The 20,067-nt window shown below is 37.7% G+C and overlaps 2 protein-coding genes across 5 annotated transcripts in view; one reads left to right on the forward strand and one right to left on the reverse strand.

The window, feature by feature from the left end:
- The window catches only part of OSBPL9 (oxysterol binding protein like 9), a 183,447-nt gene that overhangs the window by 75,535 nt on the left and 87,845 nt on the right, over window positions 1-20,067 (reverse strand). For all 4 annotated transcript variants that reach the window (XM_032429168.1, XM_032429160.1, XM_032429151.1 and 1 more), the window contains exon 4: window positions 8,322-8,398. In XM_032429168.1, coding sequence (XP_032285059.1) covers window positions 8,322-8,398 — 77 coding nt within the window. The remainder of the gene's footprint in view (window positions 1-8,321; window positions 8,399-20,067) is intronic.
- LOC116647663 (ubiquitin-like protein 5) lies at window positions 14,336-14,773 on the forward strand. Its single transcript, XM_032429207.1, has one exon. The coding sequence runs from the start codon at window positions 14,404-14,406 to the stop codon at window positions 14,620-14,622; it is 219 nt and encodes a 72-aa protein (XP_032285098.1). The 5' UTR covers window positions 14,336-14,403; the 3' UTR covers window positions 14,623-14,773.

The following is a 20,067-nucleotide window of genomic DNA, read 5'->3' on the forward strand; positions in this document are numbered from 1 at the left end:
AGGAAATATAAGTTCTAAAAGATGTCCATAAAAACACACAGTTAAGGTAAATTTCTGGCAGTTAAAGGAATAACCTTTAGCAACTATAAAACTGGACCATTTGTTCTTATTTGTTTCCCAAGAGTTCAAGATAGATGGAACAACAGAACTGAATAAAAAATGAATCCTAAAATCCTAAATTCCAACTTAGGAGCCAGAAATTCATCTGCCCTCAGTAATAGCAATGACACTGGTAACAACGCTTAGGGGAATTTTCCTTTGTTATAGGAAACCCAAGTATTACTGGCTACTTCTCCATACCGTTTACCTGTGGAAAAGGTGACACATCTATATTGCAATCATTTTCTTGGGGTAACAAAGCATTTCAAGGGAGAAAAAACACATCTATTTTTCTACATGAAACAAAAATAAAATCTTAAGGTGGTAGGAGAAAACAGATCTTTACTGAAAAACTGAAATGTTCAAAACACTAATCTTCAGTGAAGTAGCCTAACACTCAAGAATAGTACTCAAAAGATTTCAGTTAATTTTAGTTACCCAGTTAGACACATGAGCCATTATCAAAAAGAGGGTAGAATCAAGGTATCCTAACACTAAAGATTAATTTCTCAGCTACTATCCCAAATTTCACCTTAAATATAAATTTGTGTTTGTCTATAACAAAAGTTTGGCAGATATGTAATTAACTGAAGTATCTAATTTTGAAAAAAAAAAAAAGCTTCAAAATGGCTCTATTATTTTTTCAGCTTCAATGATTTGCAATCTGAATTCTCTCACTTTTCCTTTATGAATAATGATGTTTTACTCACAGATTCAGGGGTATTTCTGGTGAGGTTTCTAACAGCCCTCTCTATTCCCCTCAACCATATTCTTACACAAGGTATCATGTCCTTTCCTCTCTAGGGCCTTGGGATCAAAGCCAATGGACAGTGAATGTATAGTAAAGGGCAAAAATTACAAAATTACAAGACCGTAGCAATGAAATTCCAATTTAATAACCACCTAAGATGCAGTCTACAGTGACCTACATAAACTTATATAGGCGAGGACAATTATAGCCCAATTTCTTGGCCCAAACAACAACCACAGAAGCCATTTGGTATAAAATTCTTTTGAATATCAACTAAGTTATAGCATAAAAGCAAAAAATGTAAAGGTCTATATTACTCAATTAGTATACATCCACATGAAGATTCTTAAATTGGGATCTAAAAAAGTATTTACCATATTCTTTTATGTTTTCATTTTGATAACCTACAGAAATCTGTATAACCACACTGAATCATCTCAGTAACAACCTTAAATCCAAGTGGTACCAAGTTACTTCATTGTCCGTTTTTGTTTATGATCAAGTTGGCACCAAGTACTACTACTTGTCACAGAAGAGCCTTGACCATGAAAATGACAGGTGTGAACTGAAGGCCAAATAACCTCATAAGATGTGATGTACAAATGAAGGTTTCCCAGTAGTCAGAACAGAGAAAAGTGGCAAGATGAGTCATAATCCACAGTAGTGTACTCATGTCAAACTTAAAAAAGTACACAGTAGTGTACCCACGTCAAACAAACTAAGAGTCAGTACCATTTTTTTTTTTAAAGATTTTATTTATTTATTTGACAGAGAGAGACACAGCAAGAGAGGGAACACAAGCAGGGGGAGTGGGAGAGGGAGAAGCAGGCTTCCTGCTGAGCAGGGAGCCCAACGCGAGGCTCGATCCCAGGACTCTGGGATCATGACCTGAGCCGAAGGCAGATGCTTAACGACTGAGCCACCCAGGCGCCCCGAGTCAGTACCATTTTCATATTGTAAGTGGTGACCCGTTTTTACAAGGCAATATCATTTATCACATTAAATAAATGTTGATTTAGATTTTATTGCTTTGTGTTTGGTTTGTATTTCACTTGCAATTTTCTTTTGGATATAAATTTAGTTCTATATGATTTTAAATCTAAGAAGTTTGTACCTAGCTTTGTTTGCCCACATTAAATAACATGATATATATAATATTTTAAACACTGGAATTCTGGGCATGCAAGAGTTTTTTACTAAAATAGGCCCAAGTTTACTGAAGTTTATACAACTCTTTTTACATCTGTATGATATCCAGGCAAGCTGCTATGATTCACTATACTTTGTATAATATAGGACGATACTGCAAAACCTACACGATGTAGCATCCTATCTTCTTCCAGTGATAAATCCCTTTGCTAGGCAATCTCTCAGCATTTAGTTCATACTAAAGCTTACTAGGGCAAATTAAGAATCTGAAAGGTTTCCCTCCATTAATCAGTATCATCAAATATCCACTGAAGACTTCTTACAGGCTAACAAGAAGGGATTAAGAAGCTCAAAAGCACCTCTGCCCCCTCTTCAAGGACTGTCCTAATTTAGTTGGGTGTAAATACATGAAAAGATAACAAAAGCTAACATACAAGTTTAGAATGACTACTGGAAACTCAACTTCCATAGGAGTTGAAAGGAGAGAAGATTTTAGTTGTCTTCTCCCATTCTCAAACTATCCTAATTGCAATTTTAAGATACCCACAGAAGGGGCACAATCAATTAAGCATCTGACTCTTGGTTTCAGCTCAGGTCATGATCTCATAGGTCCTGGGATCGAGCCCTACATTGGGTTCCATGCTTAGCGTGGAGTCTGCTTAAAAGATTCTCTCCCTCTGCCCCTCCCCCAATGTGTGTGTACAGGCTCTCTCTCAAAAAAATAAATAAATCTTAAGATACCCATAGAAGAGCAAGAACAACAGGAAAAGAAGAGAGGAAAGATGGAAGGAAAAGGAAAAGGTACAAGACATGCTCTAAATGAATTTACTGTTAAATAAATATTTATGAATACCTTCACCATATAAGGTGTAATGTGCTAGAGATATTATAACATCTTAACACAACTACTTGACTGAGGTTTTACACCTACCTTTAAAGATCAGCTAAGGTTTAAAAGAGGTTTAAAAGAAGTTAAGTACTTATCCCACGTTACATATCTAATAAGATGCCAGAGCCAGGACCCAAGTCCTGGTCAGCCTGGCTCTAAAGATTTTCTACTATAATATACTGCTTCTTAAACCATATTCAGAAGGTTAGACAGGGACTGTTGAGCTTGGCACAGGTACAATGGGAAAAATACTATCAAAAAGTTAGGTTCTCTCTTGCCTCGTGAAACTTATAATCTCAAGTGGGCAATGAGTTATATAATAATGTATTATTATAAGAGATAATGCATGTGAAGTCCATGCAGTTCCCGGCACATAAGAAGTGCTCAAATATTAGTTGCTACTGTTATATTATATACCAGAATGTTATATGGGCTACACAGAAGGAGAAATTACAGCAGAGGTTAAAGAGGTAAGAGACTATTTTTTATTACAGTGATAAGAAAGAGATGAAATGAAGAGGTAATATGTGCACTGGGTTTTGAATGACTGGAATTAATCTTACAGTGGCAAATTTGAGGACTGGGGATGGTGAGGACTTAGAGAGAGTAGCATGAGTAGAAGCATGGAACCAGAAACATGTAGGAACAGGAGGTGGAAAAGGCAGGTTGGCATCAAATCAAAGAGAGCCTGAAATCCCCTAATAAAAAGTTTTACTTCATCCTACAGGCAAATGTAAATCATTAAAGGTTTTTCACTGTTATAGATGCCCTAAGGTCATTTATTAAAGGTATTCTTTTATAAGATGAAGAGAATAAATTCAGGAAATATATGAGGGCACCAGAGATAGTAAGATGCAACTTATATGACAGTCAAAGTGAACATCACAGGAGTGTGAGAGATCCTATTAAAAAAAGACACCACACACACACACACACACACACACACACACACACCCCAGATTTGGCAGTTTAGAAGTTATCACCCAAAAGGACTCTCAATTTTCAAACTTCAGTGGCTCAGAGAATAACACTGTCATTAACAGAAACAGAAAAATGAGATAAAGAGATGGGTTTGAGGAGGAAAGAAATGATAAGTTCAGTTTTAGCCATGTTGAGGTTGAGTTTCAGGGAGCCATCTAACTGGCAAAATCCAAAAGGAAAGAGTGTGGGACTAAAGCTAAATATGAAAAGATATATATATATATATACACATATAAAGAAGGGGAGTGGTGTGGAGGGAAAGAAGAGTCACCTACACAGAAGTTTTAGCTGAATCCATGAAAATGGTGAGGACTACTGGGAGGGAGAGGGAGTAAGGTCATAGTCTCAAAGGAAACACCATGTAGTCACGAGTATGGGTGTTGTATTAACTCTGGGAAAGAGTAAGAATGTTTTTCTTTGAAATATGCAAAGCAGAGAAAGTAAGTATAGGTGAAATCACTAAGAACTATCGAAGACCTTTTTCTATGAAGAAGGGAGCAGGCTGTATTAGATACTGAAAGCTAATGAAAAATATTCCACTGTGGGGATTTAACTGAAAATCAAGGAGTCAATAAGAAGACTGTTGAATAGTTATAGAAATCCAATTAAAGTTAGACAAAATTTAAAAATTGTGATATATATAGCCATCTCAATATTATGACCTCTAACAGTACTAGAAGCAGAGAAACCAGACAATGGGGCCCTGGGGAATGGAAACGAGAATGGGACACAGTACAAAACATCCAATGACAAAAAATTCTATAAGTGATAGCAAAATCAGTGTTGAAGAAGCAGATATAAGATCTACACTGGAGGATGACATAGGCAAAACTAGAAAGGTACTAAATGGCCAGGAAAAATGGAGAAGTAGAGCTCAGACCAAAATGAGGAAGAAAAGTTCAGAAGTAAAGTGATAGAGGGTGAAGGTAAGAAAACTGTGGTCAAAGAGAAAATACTTTTAGGGGTGCCTGGGTGGCTCAGTCGTTAAGCATTTGCCTTCGGCTCAGGTCATGGTCCCAGGGTCCTGGGATTGAGCCCCGCATCGGGCTCCCTGCGCAGCGGGAAGCCTGCTTCTCCCTCTCCCACTCCCCATGCTTGTGTTCCCTCTCTCGCTGTGTCTCTCTCTGTCAAATAAATAAATAAAATCTTTAAAAAAGAGAGAGAAAATACTTTTTAAATTCAATTATTTTGGAGGTAGTGCAGCCCTCAGTAATGACAAAGCCAAAGCAGTATAGTTTAATGGCTAAAGTAGAGATGAAATTCAATGGAAAAGGAGGACATGTAAATGCCCTTCATGCCCATTTGGAAGAGAGTTCCATGAGTTCCTACTCCACAGTGCCTGAATGGAACACTGTACATTTCAAAGTACTCGATAAACAGCAATGGAAAAGCAACCTATACATCATCTGTTCTTTTGTTCATTCCTTCAATTATTTCTTCATCTAACTAACAGTTACTGAGCACTCTTTAGAATGTGAAGTACTAAGAGTGGAAATAGTGAGAGCAGTTTCTTTAGTAACAACAGCTAAAGTCTGTCAAGTTCTCACTATAGCTAGGCATGATTTCAACAAATTTGCATTTAACTCATTTAATCTTCAAAACAACTCTATAATAAAGGTAGGTACTTTTATTATCTTCATTTTATAGATGAGGATATGGGAACTCAGAGAGACTAAGTTCAATGTGAAGAGTTAAATGTAAGTGGTGGCACTGGGATATAGACTAAGACATTTGGGCTCCAGAGTCAAGTTCTTTATCACACTTCACTATCTCTGGGAGGAGAATCTTTACTTTTTTGCCAATCAAATTAACATTTAATTATATATATACATATTTTAAAGATTTTTATTTATTTATTTGACACAGAGAGATAGACGGCGAAAGAGGGAACACAAGCAGGGGGAATGGGAGAGGGAGAAGCAGGCTTCCCACTGAGCAGGGAGCCTGATGCGGGGCTTGATCCCAGGATCCTGGGATCAGGACCTGAGCTGAAGGCAGATGTTTAATGACTGAGCCACCCAGGTGCCCCTAATTACATATTTCTAAATGTTCTATCTTCTGTATACATTATTTAGGAAAATATATATAAAGATTCTCTTGTATCACATGTATTTTAAATATCAAAGCTATCAGAGTCTAAGACTTTTAAAATTTTCTTATTTCTTCTGAGCAAAAGCTCAGAAATTCCAAAATTGAATCAAATTAGGTACCCAACCTTAAGGAGTCTGAAGTTACACATACTTTAAAAGATAAACAAAAAGAATATGATAAGGACTTAGTGAATTGTACAAGAGGTATGGCATCCGAAGAGAGAGATCACTTTGAGTTTGGGGTATGGGGAGGGAGGGGTCATTCAAGGGAGGCACCACAGAAGAGGTCAGTTCTGAACTGGGCTTTGAAGAAAAGGGGTGGTATACAAAGGCAGAATGGAGGCAGACGCCATTTCAGAGAGAAAGAGAGAACATCACGTGCAAGAATGTGGAGACCAGAAAAGAAAAGATGTGTTCAGAGGAAATTAACGGCAGCACTCTAGCAAAAAGCTGATGGAGAGATATAATGGTAGAAATGACTAGAAAAGCAAGTTGAGAAGAGATCACAGAGAGACTTGAATGTCAGTCTCACCAACCATGGAGGGAATCTCAACTGCCACATTCAGGCTAATTCTTTTTTGTTGTTGTTGTTAAGATTTTATTTATTTATCTGACACAGAGACAGACACAGAGAGAGAGAGCGCGCGAGCACAAGCAAGGGGAGAGGCAGGCAGAGGGAAAGGGAGAAGCAGGCTAATTCCAGGACCCTGGCATCATGATCTGAGCCAAAGGCAGACACTGAGCCAACTAGGCGCCCCCAGGCTAATATGATTCTTTTTTTTTTTTTTTTTTTAAAGATTTATTTATTTATTTGAGAGAGCGAGAATGAGAGAGAGTACATGAGAGGGGGGAGGGTCAGAGGGAGAAGCAGGCTCCTCACTGAGCAGGGAGCCCGATGCGGGACTCGATCCCGGGACTCCAGGATCATGACCTGAGCTGAAGGCAGTCGCTTAACCAACTGAGCCACCCAGGCGCCCCAGGCTAATATGATTCTTAAAACACTTACCATACTGAATCACAAATTTGCTGAAATGACGCCACATTCATTTATTAAATGGACTAAAATTAAAAAGAAACCTTTAGAGATTACGAAGTTGCTTTTAAAAACATAGCTCAAAGAGTAACTTACAGATCTCCTAGTTCAACTCCATATTAATTTCTTATAGTCTCTTAATAACCACATCCTTGAATAATGTTTTTTAAGCCTCTATTTGAACACTCTCAAGTGATGGGGAGTTCGCAATCTTGTAGGACCTGGTGTACCCTACACCACCTTACCACCTTATCTAATCAAGCCAGTTCCTGGTATAGGACAAAAATAAGTAGAGAAAATGTCATCATGGCATAAAATGTCACTTTTGTACAACTCAATCCTATCAATCAAAATAATTAAAAAAACATCCTCCAATGCCATAATATAAGCTTTCACTGAAGAATAAACATGGAAAACTATCCTCAGTATGATAGAGTAGACATTCGTGGTTTTTGTCACCCAGCACCTTCTTTTTGCCTTTTCTGACTTTACTTGGTGGGGACCATCTTCTACCTTATCAGCAAAGTGTTTCTGGTGAAGACAGCTACAGGAGTGGAACATATGACTGTGAAATTGTGATTGGTCAGGATTAAGAAAATGACTGGAGCTAAGGTAATCAGCGGTAATCCTATTAGTCCTACCACGGTCCAGAAAGAACAACAGCTTCCTGTGGACTTGGAGCTCCTAGAGTGTTCTCCTAATAGTAGGTTATACATCTCAACAATGGGAGGCTTAAATTGCTGCAACCATCTTACTACCACAAAGAGAACCTATCTAAAAACAAAGCCAGCCCAGAAGAAAAGAGGCATAGAAATAGAAATGGTGGATCTGGGTCCTCATGACATTGGTGAAGTGCCTACTTCAAACCACATCTCAGCCAGATTTACTTTTTTCTTAAACCAGTTTGTTTTTTTTCCCTATTACTTGCATCCCAAAGAGTCCTGCTTAACACATATGGTAACTGCCAAATCCTATAACAAGAAAAGTAGGTCAACCTCTCAGCACTTATTATCATGCATTAGGGCATAATTTGGTTATATCAATAACCAACTACAGATACTAAATTTAAAAATGATCTGGCACATTTTAACATAGCATTTCACATTCAATATCGCCTTGCACTGTCTTATTTTAAGATAAAAATCAGTATTTTACCCTATAGAAAGCACAAGAAAATGCTTTATAACTTTACTATATAACATTATGAAGGCAAGAATAAGCAACTCAGAACTAAGAAGTTTTCATTACATCAGATCACAGTTATTTTAAAAAACAGAAAACAAACAAAAAAACTAATGAACTATCCAGAAGCCACATAAAGACTCTTACTTGAAGCTGAAGAGTATGTCGAAGAATTGTTTCTTCTAAGGCATGGATCCACTTCTCTCGCTCATCAGCATCACGAGCTGGAATAAAAGATTATAAAAATTAAAATGTTAATTTCTACAATATAGCTTCATGTTTGAAAACAAAAATTTTAAACCCCAATACTAATAGGAAAGGTTTTTAGTTGTGCCATTTTCTTAACAGGTTCACCTTCCTATCTTTTCTAAACATGCAATCTACTTGCAGCAATTTACAACAAAGGGAATAATTATGCTCAATAATAGCAAGCTACTTTCTCACTGAGAACAACTAGAAAAGCTGGAATAATTATTTAAAAATAACCGGTTGAAGACAATAGAAAACAACAAGGTAGTAAAGAATTAACAGGCCAAAATCTAGGAGAAGACAAACATTTAGAAGATAAGCCTCATATTTAAGGACACTTTTCTCCTGGAGGAATTGTAAATTCCAGGAGAGGACACTCATTAAAGAAAATTTGACAAAGTATTCTCCATGCATACATGGATAATGTCTGATGGAAGACGGTAGAAGCAGGAAAGAATAGAGCAACAAAAATAATAAGCCCACAAAACCATAAGCAACCTAGGAATAAACCTAACCAAAGAGGTGAAAGACCAGGACTCTGAAAACTATAAAACACGGATGAAAGAAATTGAAAAGGACACAAAGAAAGACATTCCATGCTCATGGATTGGAAGAACAAATATTGTTAAAATGTCTATTCCACCCAAGGCAATTTACACATTTAATGCAATCCCTATCAAAATACCACAAACATTTTTCACAGAGTTAGAACAAACAATCCTAAAATTTGTATGTAACCACAAAAGACCACAAATAGCCAAATCTTGAAAAAAGCAAATCAAAGCTGGGATCACAATTCCAGACTTCTAGTTATATTCCAAAGCTGTGGTGATCAAAACAGTATGGTACTGGCAGAAAAATAGACACATAGATCAATGGAATAGAATAGAAAACCCAGAAATGAACCCACAACTATATGGTCAATTAATCTTTGACAAAGAAGTAAAGAATATTCAATGGGAAAAAGACAGTCTCTTCAATAAATGGTGTTGGGTAAACTGGACAGGAACATAGAAAAGAATGAAACTGGACCACTTTCTTACACCATACACAAAAATAAAATCAAAATGGATTAAAGACCTAAATGTGAGACAGGAAACCATCAAAATCCTAGAGTAGAACACTGGCAATAACCTCTTTCTGACTAAATATGTCTCCTGAAGCAAGGGAAACAAAAGGAAAAATAAACTATTGGGACTTCATCAAAATAAAAGCTTCAGCACAGTGAAGTAAACAATGAACACAACATAAGGCAACCTATGGAACGGGAGAAGATATTTGCAAATGACATATCTGATAAAGGGTTACTATCCAAAATATATAAATATATAAAGAATTTATACAACCCAACACCCAAAAAACAAATAATCCAGTTAAAAAGTGAGAAGACATGAACAGACATTTTTCCAAAGAAGACATACAGATGGCCAACAGACGCATGAAAAGATGCAACATCACTCATCATCAGGGAAATACCAATCACAATGAGCTATCACCTCACACCTGTCAGAATGGCTAAAATTAACAACACAAGAAACAACAGGTGTTGGCAAGAATGTGGAGAAAGGAGAAGCCTCCTCCACTGTTGGTGGGACTGCAAATTGGTACAGCTACTCCAGAAAATAGTATGGAGGTTCCTCAAAAAGTTAAAAATAGAACCACCCTAGGACCCAGCAATTGCACTACTAGGTATTTGCCCAAAGGATACAAAAATACTGATTCAAAGGGATACATGCACCTCAATGTTTATTTATTGACAACAGCCAAACTATGGGAAAAGCCCAGTGTCCATCGACTGATGAAAAGATAAAGAAGATGCGGTCTGTGCGCACACACACACACACACACACACACACACACACACACACACACAATGGAATATTACTCGGCCATAAAAAGGAATGAAATCTTGCCATTTCCAAGGACATGGATGGAGCTAGAGTGTATTATGCTAAGCAAAATAAGTCAGTTAAATACAAATACCATATGATTTCACTCATATGTGGAATTTAAGAAACAAAACAAACAAGCATAGGGGAAAAAAGAGAGAGGCAAACCAAGAAACAGACTCTTACTAAGTAAGAGAACAAACTGATGGTTGCCAGAGGGGAGGTGAGTTGGGGAACAGGAGAAATAGGTGATGGGGATTACGGAGGGCACTTGTTGTGATGAGCACCGGGTATTGTATAGAAGTGCTGAATCACTAAATTGTATACCTGAAACCAATATTATACTGTATGGCAACTGGAATTTAAATAAAAACTTAAAAAAAAAATTTTAAATGATAAGTATGTGGGCAAAACTAAATGAATACTAACTACATAAAATACTATCTTGTGAGGTTGTAAATAAATACATACAAAATTAAATACAAAACAATTGCAAATAGATTGGGAAAGAGGAAATGGAGTTAAAGAATTCTCAGGTTCTGCAATGTTTGGGAAGAAGATAAAACTACCAGTTAACATTAGATTTTGGCAACTGAAGGATTTGTTATAATTTTTAGAGTAATCGCTAGAAGGTTAAGTGTTTTAACTTCCAAAATAATAAATTTAAAAATTCAATAATGAAAAATAATCCAAAACCTGACAAGAAAGAAGAATAGAAGAAACAGAGTATGAAGGGGTGCCTGGGTGGCTCAGTCGTTAAGCGTCTGCCTTTGGCTCAGGTCCTGATCCCAGGGTCCCGGAATTGAGCCCCGCATCGGGTTCCCTGCTTGGTGGGAAGCCTGCTTCTCCCTCTCCCACTCCCCCTGCTTGTGTTCCCCTCTCGCTGTGTATCTCTCTGTCAAATAAATAAAATCTTAAAAAAAAAAAAAAACAGAGTATGCAAGACAAAAAGAAAATATATGGTAAGATGATAAATTTTTAACCCTAAAATACCAATAATTAAATTGAGTGTAAATGAAGTATGTAAATGTTCCAATTAAAACAAAAAGGGAGGGACACCTGGGTGGCTCAGTTAGTTAAGCATCCGACTCTTGATTTTGGCTCAGGTCATGATCTTGGGGTGGAGAGACTGAGTCCAATGCTGGGTTCCGCTGCCGTGGGCATGGAGCCTGCTTGGGATTTCTCTCCCTCTCCCTCTGCTCCCTCTCCCCTCAAATAAATAAAATAAATCTTAAAAAAAAAAAAAAAAAGGGTTTAGGGACGCCTAGGTGGCTCAGTTGGTTAAGCATCAGACTCTTGGTTTTGGCTCAGGTCATGATCTCATGGTTCCAGGATCTAGCCCCACAACCGGTTCCACGCTCAGTGCAGTCTGCTTGTCCTTCTCCCTCTGCTCCCACCCCCACCATTTAGCATGTGTGCATACTCTTTCTCTCTCAAATATACAAATAAAATCTTAAAAAAAAAGTTTTTTTAAACAAGATTTTACGATGCTTACAAGAGACACTTACTAAACATAAGGATACAGAAATATTAAAAGTAGGAGTATAGAAAAAGACAAAAAAAAAAAGAAATTGATCATAGAAACACTAAATTCCAAAAAAGTTGCTATTATTAAAATTGCATAAAATAGACTTTACCAGGAAATCAGAGGCTCACTTTGCAAATACAAGAGGTTCAAGTCATCCAAAAGACAGAATGTAAATTTCTATGTAACTAATAACATGGATTCAAAAAATGTTCTATATGGCAAAAACATATAAAATATAAGGAAAAATAGACAAAATACCACAATCATAATGGCAGATTTTTTTTTTTTTTAAGGTTTTATTTATTTGACAGAGAGAAAGACAGCCAGAGAGAGAACACAAGCAGGGGGAGTGGAAGAGGGAGAAGCAGGCTTCCCGCGGAGCAGGGAGCCTGATGCGGGGCTCGATCCCAGGACCCTGGGATCATGACCTGAGCTGAAGGCAGACGCTTAACGACTGAGCCACCCAGGCGCCCCATAATGGCAGATTTTAATACATCTCCTTCATTAACCAATTAGAAGAAGCAGACAAAAAATTAGTAAAAATCTAGAAGATAAAGGGGTGCCTGGGTGGCTCAGTCATTAAGCATCTGTCTTCGGCTCAGGTCATGATCCCAGGGTCCTGGGATCGAGTCCCGCAATGGGCTCCCTGCTCCGCAGGAAGCCTGCTTCTCCCTCTCCCACTCTCCTGTTCCCTGTCTCGCTGTGTCTCTCTCTGTCAAATAAATAAATAAAATCTTAAAAAAAAAAAAAAAAGAATCTAGAAGATATGAACAATACCTGATATAAACTTGATCCAATGGATATACACAGAACACTACACACAACAAATATGAAACAGACATTCTTTCCAAGCACACATAGAACATTTCTCAAAATTGACCATATAATGAACCCTAAAACAAGTCTCAACAAATTTCAAAGGATTGAAATCATACAAAACATATTTATAGTGAAAATATAAGCTAGAAATCAGTTACAAAAGTATAAATTAGAAAATACTCAGATGTTTGGGGAAAAAAACACAACTAGATAATCCACTGGTCAAAGAAAAATATCCCATTAGAAATTAGAAAATGTTTAGGGGCGCCTGGGTGGCTCAGTCAGTTAAGCATCTGGCTTCAGCTCAGGTCATGATCCTGAGGTCCTGGAATCGAGGCCTGCATGGGGCTCCCTGCTCAGTGGGGAGCCTGCTTCTCCCTCTCCCCACCCTCTACCCCCATTAGTGCATCTCTCTCTCTCTCTCAAATAAGTAAAATCTTGAAAAAAAAAAAAAAAAGAAAGAAATTAGAAAATGCTTAGAACTGCATAAATGAAAATAAGACATATTGAAACTTGCTGGAGGCAGTTTAAAACAGTACATAAAGGGAAATTTATAGCCTAAAATCCATGTATAGAGAAGCTAAAAGGCTGAAAACAACAGGAAATTAAATTCAAAATGAGTAGAAAGAAAATGATAAAGAACATAAAATAATCAAATAGAGAGCAAATATAAGATCAATAAAATTTGAAGTTGGTTACCTGAAATAACTAATGAAATTAATAAACATCCTACGTACTGTAGGTAGGTAGGTAGATAGGTAGATTGAGGAAGTGCTTGAAAAGAATGGGGGGCATGTCAAGAGGAAACAGGAGTCAACCTGAAGGAGTTCCAGTGGCCAACGCCTGAAGAATCTGAGCCACAGAATGATAGTACTGGGCTATAACCCACTGAATAAAATAAATATCCAAGAATCTAATAATGATATAAGTAATTAAATAAGTAAATAAATGGGGAAGAAGGCACAGCTCTTTCTTCAGAAGAATTACAATTCGTTAGTACAGAAGGAATGAGAGAGATTTAAAAATCATCATTAGACAAAAACCACAACAGTAATTATCACAAACAAGATCCACTGATGGCATATTGATAGCTAAGATCAGTGAGCAAAAGTTTGAGAAGAAACAGGATATTAGCAAAGTCTCAAAGTATCTTCCCCAAGATACTTATAAATTACAAAGGGAAAAATAGTAATTTTATGATGGAGAAATCTGGCAGACATCACCTTAGTCCAGTGATTAAGGTTAACATCACCAGTAATAAATTTATTGATATAATATATACCTCCCAATACAACCCAGAGAGGCGGAAACAGCATCACTTCTGTGGTATTCTTCCAAAAATATATAATCTCAATCTAATCATGAGAAAACATCAAATATGCCCAAATTGAGAGACATGCTACAAAATAATACTCATCAAAAATGTCAAGGTCATAAATGTGCCTGGGTGGCTCAGTCGGTTAAGTGGCTGCCTTCAGCTCAGGTCATGATCCCAGGGTCCTCGGATTGAGCCCTGTGTCCAGCTCCCTGCTCAGCAAGGAGTCTTACTTCTCCCTCTCCCATTCCCTCTGCCTGTGCACTCTCTCTCTCTCTGTCAAATAAATAAAACCTTTAAAAAAACAAAAATTAAAAAAAAAGTCAAGGTCATGAAAGACAAGAAAAGAATAAGGAGGACCCCGGCTCCGCCCTCGAGCGAGGAGGTTGTGGCGTCGGCTGGTTCCAGGCGTTTCGAGCTCCAGACAGGATGATCGAGGTTGTTTGCGACGACCATCTAGGGAAGAAGGTCCGCATTAAGTGCAACACTGATGATACCATCGGGGACCTTAAGAAGCTGATCGCAGCCCAAACTGGCACCCGTTGGAACAAGATCGTCCTGAAGAAGTGGTACACGATTTTTAAGGACCATGTGTCTCTGGGGGACTATGAAATCCATGATGGGATGAACCTGGAGCTTTATTACTAATAGAGCAGAATTCCTTCCCCCGGTCATGCCCTGCCTTACCCTCCCCTCCCCTCTTCCCTTCTTCCCCCCATCCCCTCCTCTCCCACCCTCACCCCCACATTGGTATGGATGCTTGTTTTTAAAAACTCATGTTAATAAAATCTTAGAAGTTGCAAAAAAAAAAAAAAAAAAAAAAGAATAAGGAACTCCCATAACTAAATGCAATGTGGGATCTTGAATTGAATCCTGAAACAGAAAAGGAACATTAGAGGGAAAATGAGCTCTGTGGTTTAGTTAAAAGTACTATACCAAATGAGTGAAAGATCCAGCTCAGGAATCAGAGCCTGAGCAAGATGTGGAGGGCCAACAATAGCCCCCCTTATCGACAAGGAATATGTTCCAAGACACCCAGGATGCCTGAAACCATGGATAGTACCAAACCCTATATACACTGTGTTTTTTCCCATATATACCTATGATAAAGTTTATTTATAAATTAGTAAGAGATCACAGTAAGAGACTAACAATAATAAAATAGAACAATTATAACAATATACAATAAAAGTTATGTGAATGTGGTCTGTTCCTCACATACATCTGTGCCCTAAAAATATCTTAATGTACTATACTCACCCTTTTTGTGATGATGGGAGATGATAAAATATCTACGTGATGAGATGAAGTGAATTAATATAGGCATTGTGAAGTAGCATTAGGCAATACGTCAGAAGGATCATCTGCTTCCATAACTCAGTTAACCGTGGGTAACTGAAACCACAGAAAGCAAAACTCCGCATGAGGCGGGACTACTGAACATCATACCAACACACAATGTGGCATGAGGCACCAAAGCCCAAAACATGATGAAGAGGGAATCTACACAGTGGAGAAGAGCAGCATGAGGAGTCAGAATCCAAGAAAGGAGAAGAGGGAGTCCACGTTGCAGGGGACAGAATCAACCCGGCACAGGTTTCCAAGGCTGAGTGGAGTAAGGATGACATTCACAGAAGGAAGTGGGTAATGATGGGAAACTAATTACATACAGAAGGATTGGCCAAATAAGTAAACATAACAAGGGTAAAGGGTTTCTCACTTTAAGGGGTTGGAATATAGTGCTACAAATATGGTAGGCGAGAAAACCAGAGTGATTTCTGGGGATAAGGTATTGATATGAACTCACAGTTTTCAATATATAAGTAAATAAATAAATATGGACATGGATGCACATGTGTGTACACACACATGTATCTAACATGTATGTTTCTTAGCTATGAGAGGGCCTGGGTGCCATGACACCTAATAGCACCAAATACACCTAATGCTAGGTGTTGATTTCTAAATACCATTCTCCATTAAAAGATACCAGGGCTTCTTGGAAAAAGGATTGATTATGGAATAGGACAGGGAAGGGAGAAAATAAGCCTGGAACATCTTTTTTTTGTGCCAGAAAGTAAGGAAGGGAATACTTTTTTGTGCCATAAAATAAGGAAATACTCAACAGAATTATAGGGACATGTCAAAAGAACACAGAAATCAGTTTAAAGGGAATTCTACTGGCCAAACTGAGGGCAATCTGGGCATTAAAATAAATGATGATAGTAAAGAATTATAGTCTGTTCAGTATAACAGAAAACCATATTACTACTGATATACATAAACTGAAAGTTTGATGAGGAATGGGATATTGGCATAGCTTCTAAATACTTCCCCACAAAATATTAAATAAGAAGGGAAAAAGATGAAATTAACAACAAAGCCTGGCAATACCACCTTAATGAGATGATCAAAGTAAATATCATCAGTAGTGGGACAAACAAACCCTGCAATAAGAACACAGAATCATTTCTGTGATCTTTGGGCCAAAGATACAATGTAATCTCAATCAAATCATGAAAAAACATCAGAAAAAAAAACTGGGGAACATTCTACAAAATAATTAGCCTATAACTTCTAAAACTGTCAAGATCAGGAGTACCTGGCTGGCTCAGTAGGTGAACATGTGACTCTTGGTCTCAGAGCTGTGGGGTCAAGCCCCATGTTGGATGTAGAGATTACTTAAAAATAAAATCTTTAAAAAAAAAGTGTCAAGGTCATAAAAGTCAAGGAAAGACTGTGGAACCATTCTAGACTGAAAGAGACATGAAAACTAAATGTAAAATGTGACGCTGAACCAGATCCTGTTGCTATAAAGGACATTACTGGGACAACTGGAGAAATCTGAACAGAGTGGAGAAATCTGAACAGAGTCTAAGGATTAGAAGATATTAGTGCATCAATGTTAATTTCCTGATTTTAGTGGTTGTAAATAAGGAAAATTTCCTTATTTGCAGGAAATATAAAGCATTCAGGGATGATGGGACATTCATTTAGCAACTTACTCTCAATTTGGGGGTTTGTACTGTACTTGCAACTTTTCTGTAAGTAGAAGATTGTTTCAAATTTTAAAAAATTACATTAAAAACTATGATAAATCAAAGAAGACATAAGTAAATGGAAATATCATTTCAAGGATTGGAAAATTCAATACTGCAACATATTAAAATTAACCTATAGATTAAATGCAACACAAATTAAAATTCCAAAAGGCATTTTTGGAATTTGTCAAGTTGATTCTAAAATACAAATACAAAATGGTACAAAAGATAAAGAATAGCAAAGGCTTTCTGGAAAAGATAGAAACATTCTTAGAGGGTTTACTCTCTCAAATATAAAGTCATATTATAAAGCTATAGTAATTAAGAAAATGCGGTTTTGGAGCAAGGATAAATAAACACACCAAGGAAACAGAATAGAGCCCAGAAACAGGCCCACTCATGTACATAGACACTTGATTTGTGATAAAAGTGGCACCAAAGAGCAGTAAGTAACAATCTTTCAATATGTGGTGCCAGGACAATATGGGGAAAAAAATAAAAACCTGACCCTACCTTGTACTACACACAAAAATTAATTCCAGGTGATTCCTTTATTCTTTTTTTTTTTTTTTTTTTTTTTAAAGATTTTATTTATTTGACAGAGAGAGACACAGCGAGAGAGGAAACACAAGCAGGGAGAGTGGGAGAGGGAGAAGCAGGCTTCCCGCTGAGCAGGGAGCCCGATGCGGGGCTCGATCCCAGGACCCCGGGATCATGACCTGAGCTGAAGGCAGACGCTTAATGACTGAGCCACCCAGGCGCCCTGATTCCTTTATTCTTAACTGTGAAAGAACAACAAATTTTCCAGAAGGTAAAACAGGAGAATACCATCATAATTTGGGAATAGAAAAAACCTTCTTAAACAGGATACAGAACTCCTAATTATAAAGAAAATGACAGATAAATTTAACTACATCAAAGTTAAGAATTTTGGTTCATCAAAAAACACCATTTAGAGAATGTCATAGTAAGCCACTGTGACATATGGAGTTAAAGAACATGGACCCTAAGTCCAACCCTGAGCTTTGCTAGTTATTAACCATATAATTTGAAACAAGTTACTTAATCTTTTCTAAGCCTCAGTGTTCTCATTTGTAAAATGACAGTAACAGTATCTACCACATAGGGTTATTGCAGAGATTGAGTTAATACAAATACAACACTTAGGTAAATGACATAAGGTAAGTGCTCCATAAGCATTCAACTTTTTTTTTTTTTTTTTTAGCATTCAACTATTATTACTGCTGAGCATTTATTATGACCTGGCCCTGATTTCAAGGAGCTCAAAATGAGAGATTTGTATTTAGCTGTATAAATACATGGCTTATGCCACCACCAAAGGAAGTGAATAAAAAATCAGGGAAGAGCTCCTTGAGGAGTTAGATCATAAAGAGTAGAATTAGAGGTGCCTGGGTGGCTCAGTCGTTAAGCATCTGCCTTCGGCTCAGGTCATGATCCCAGGGTCCTGGGATCGAGCCCCGCGTCAGACTCCCTACTCGGCAGGAAGCCTGCTTCTTCCTCTCCCACTCCCCCTGCTTGTGTTCCCTCTCTCGCTGTGTCTCTCTCTGTCAAATAAATAAAATCTTTAAAAAAAAAAAGAGAATTAGTTTGTCAAGTAGAGAAGGATAAGGACATCTTGAAAGAGAAAAGAACACTAACAATGACACTGAGACATGAAAAAAGGTGTATTTGGGAAACTGGTTTGCATGTGTCTAAAATATTGGACTGATTTGGGGAGGAGGAAATGGTAAAAGATTAGGATCCCAGCCCAAGGAGCATAAATGGACTTTATCTTTTTTTTTTTTTAAGATTTTTTTATTTATTCATTCGAGACACAGAGATACAGAGCGAAGGAGAGAGAAAGAGAGCGAGCATGAGCAGGGGGAGAAGCAGAGGGAGGGGGAGAAGCAGACTCCCCACTGAGCAGGGAGCCCGATGCGGGGCTCGATCCCAGAACCCTGGGATCATGACCTGAGCCGAAGGCAGACGCTTAACCATCTGAGCCACCTAGGCGCCCCTAAATGGACTTTATCTTTAAGACAACGGAAAGCCCTTAAAATGTTCAAGCATGAGAATGACATGGTCTAATCTGCATATCAGGAACATCAATCTGGTAGTGCTGTGGAGAATGAAAAATGGGGAAAAACTGGATGTGGCCACACCAGTTAGGAAATGGTTGTAACAGTAAGGGCTGAAATGACAACAGGTGCCATTCTCACTGCATCAGGCCACCTAATGGCAATCATCTTTAAATCTGCCACCCCTCAAAAATGAAATCAGATATAAGGTTCATCAGATTCTTCCTTGATATATTCCCTCTCTATATCCCTTCTTTCACTTCCTACTGACTACATGCTGGTTCAAGAACTCATGTAGTCTTATGTCTGTAAACAAAATATCATCACAAATGCAGTACATGAGCTATACTCTGCTACCTCCAATGCAGCCTGCACACCTCAGACTGAGCTTATATTGAAATGCTATTTCTATAAAAAACCTCAACATTTCTACCATATCCTACAGAATTCATATAACCTTCCTGTTTAGCAGTAAAATCCCTCTACATCTTCCATTTCATGCTTTACAGGAACCAAAATATCTTCTCAATGACCTCTAAATACTCTAAATTATCCTCCTGTTCATGAAATACTTTGTCCCTCCTTTAACCTTAACATTGACCCTACCCTTCTTCCCATGTATCTAAATCCCACATGCCTCAGAAGAAGTCCTAGTTCTCCTCCAGGAAGCCTTACAAAACTAGTCCAACAGCAGTACTCTCTTTCACCTTCAAACTCCTAGAGGACTTATAAATGTGAATGCATCATCCAATTATTCTTTGATCAAGTATTTACTGGCAATCTGTAAAATTTAATCTTATACTCCCCCCACACTGTTTACACTTTTCATGTGTTTAAGTTTCATCTCTAAGATTTTAGGTTTTCTGATAATATTAACCATAGTGTTTACCACAGTGTTAGATCTATCCATCCATCCTCCTATCCATCCAACATTTATTGAGTAGCTATTGTATACCAAGTACTGTTTAGAAATT

The sequence above is a fragment of the Phoca vitulina genome, unplaced genomic scaffold (genome assembly GCF_004348235.1).
Source record: "Phoca vitulina isolate PV1807 unplaced genomic scaffold, GSC_HSeal_1.0 scaffold2, whole genome shotgun sequence".
Classification (NCBI taxonomy): Eukaryota; Metazoa; Chordata; class Mammalia; order Carnivora; family Phocidae; genus Phoca; species Phoca vitulina.

Coding starts and splice junctions, on each gene's coding strand:
- LOC116647663 (XM_032429207.1), top strand. CDS start 14,404: ATGATCGAGGTTGTTTGCGACGACCATCTAGGGAAGAAGGTCCGCATT.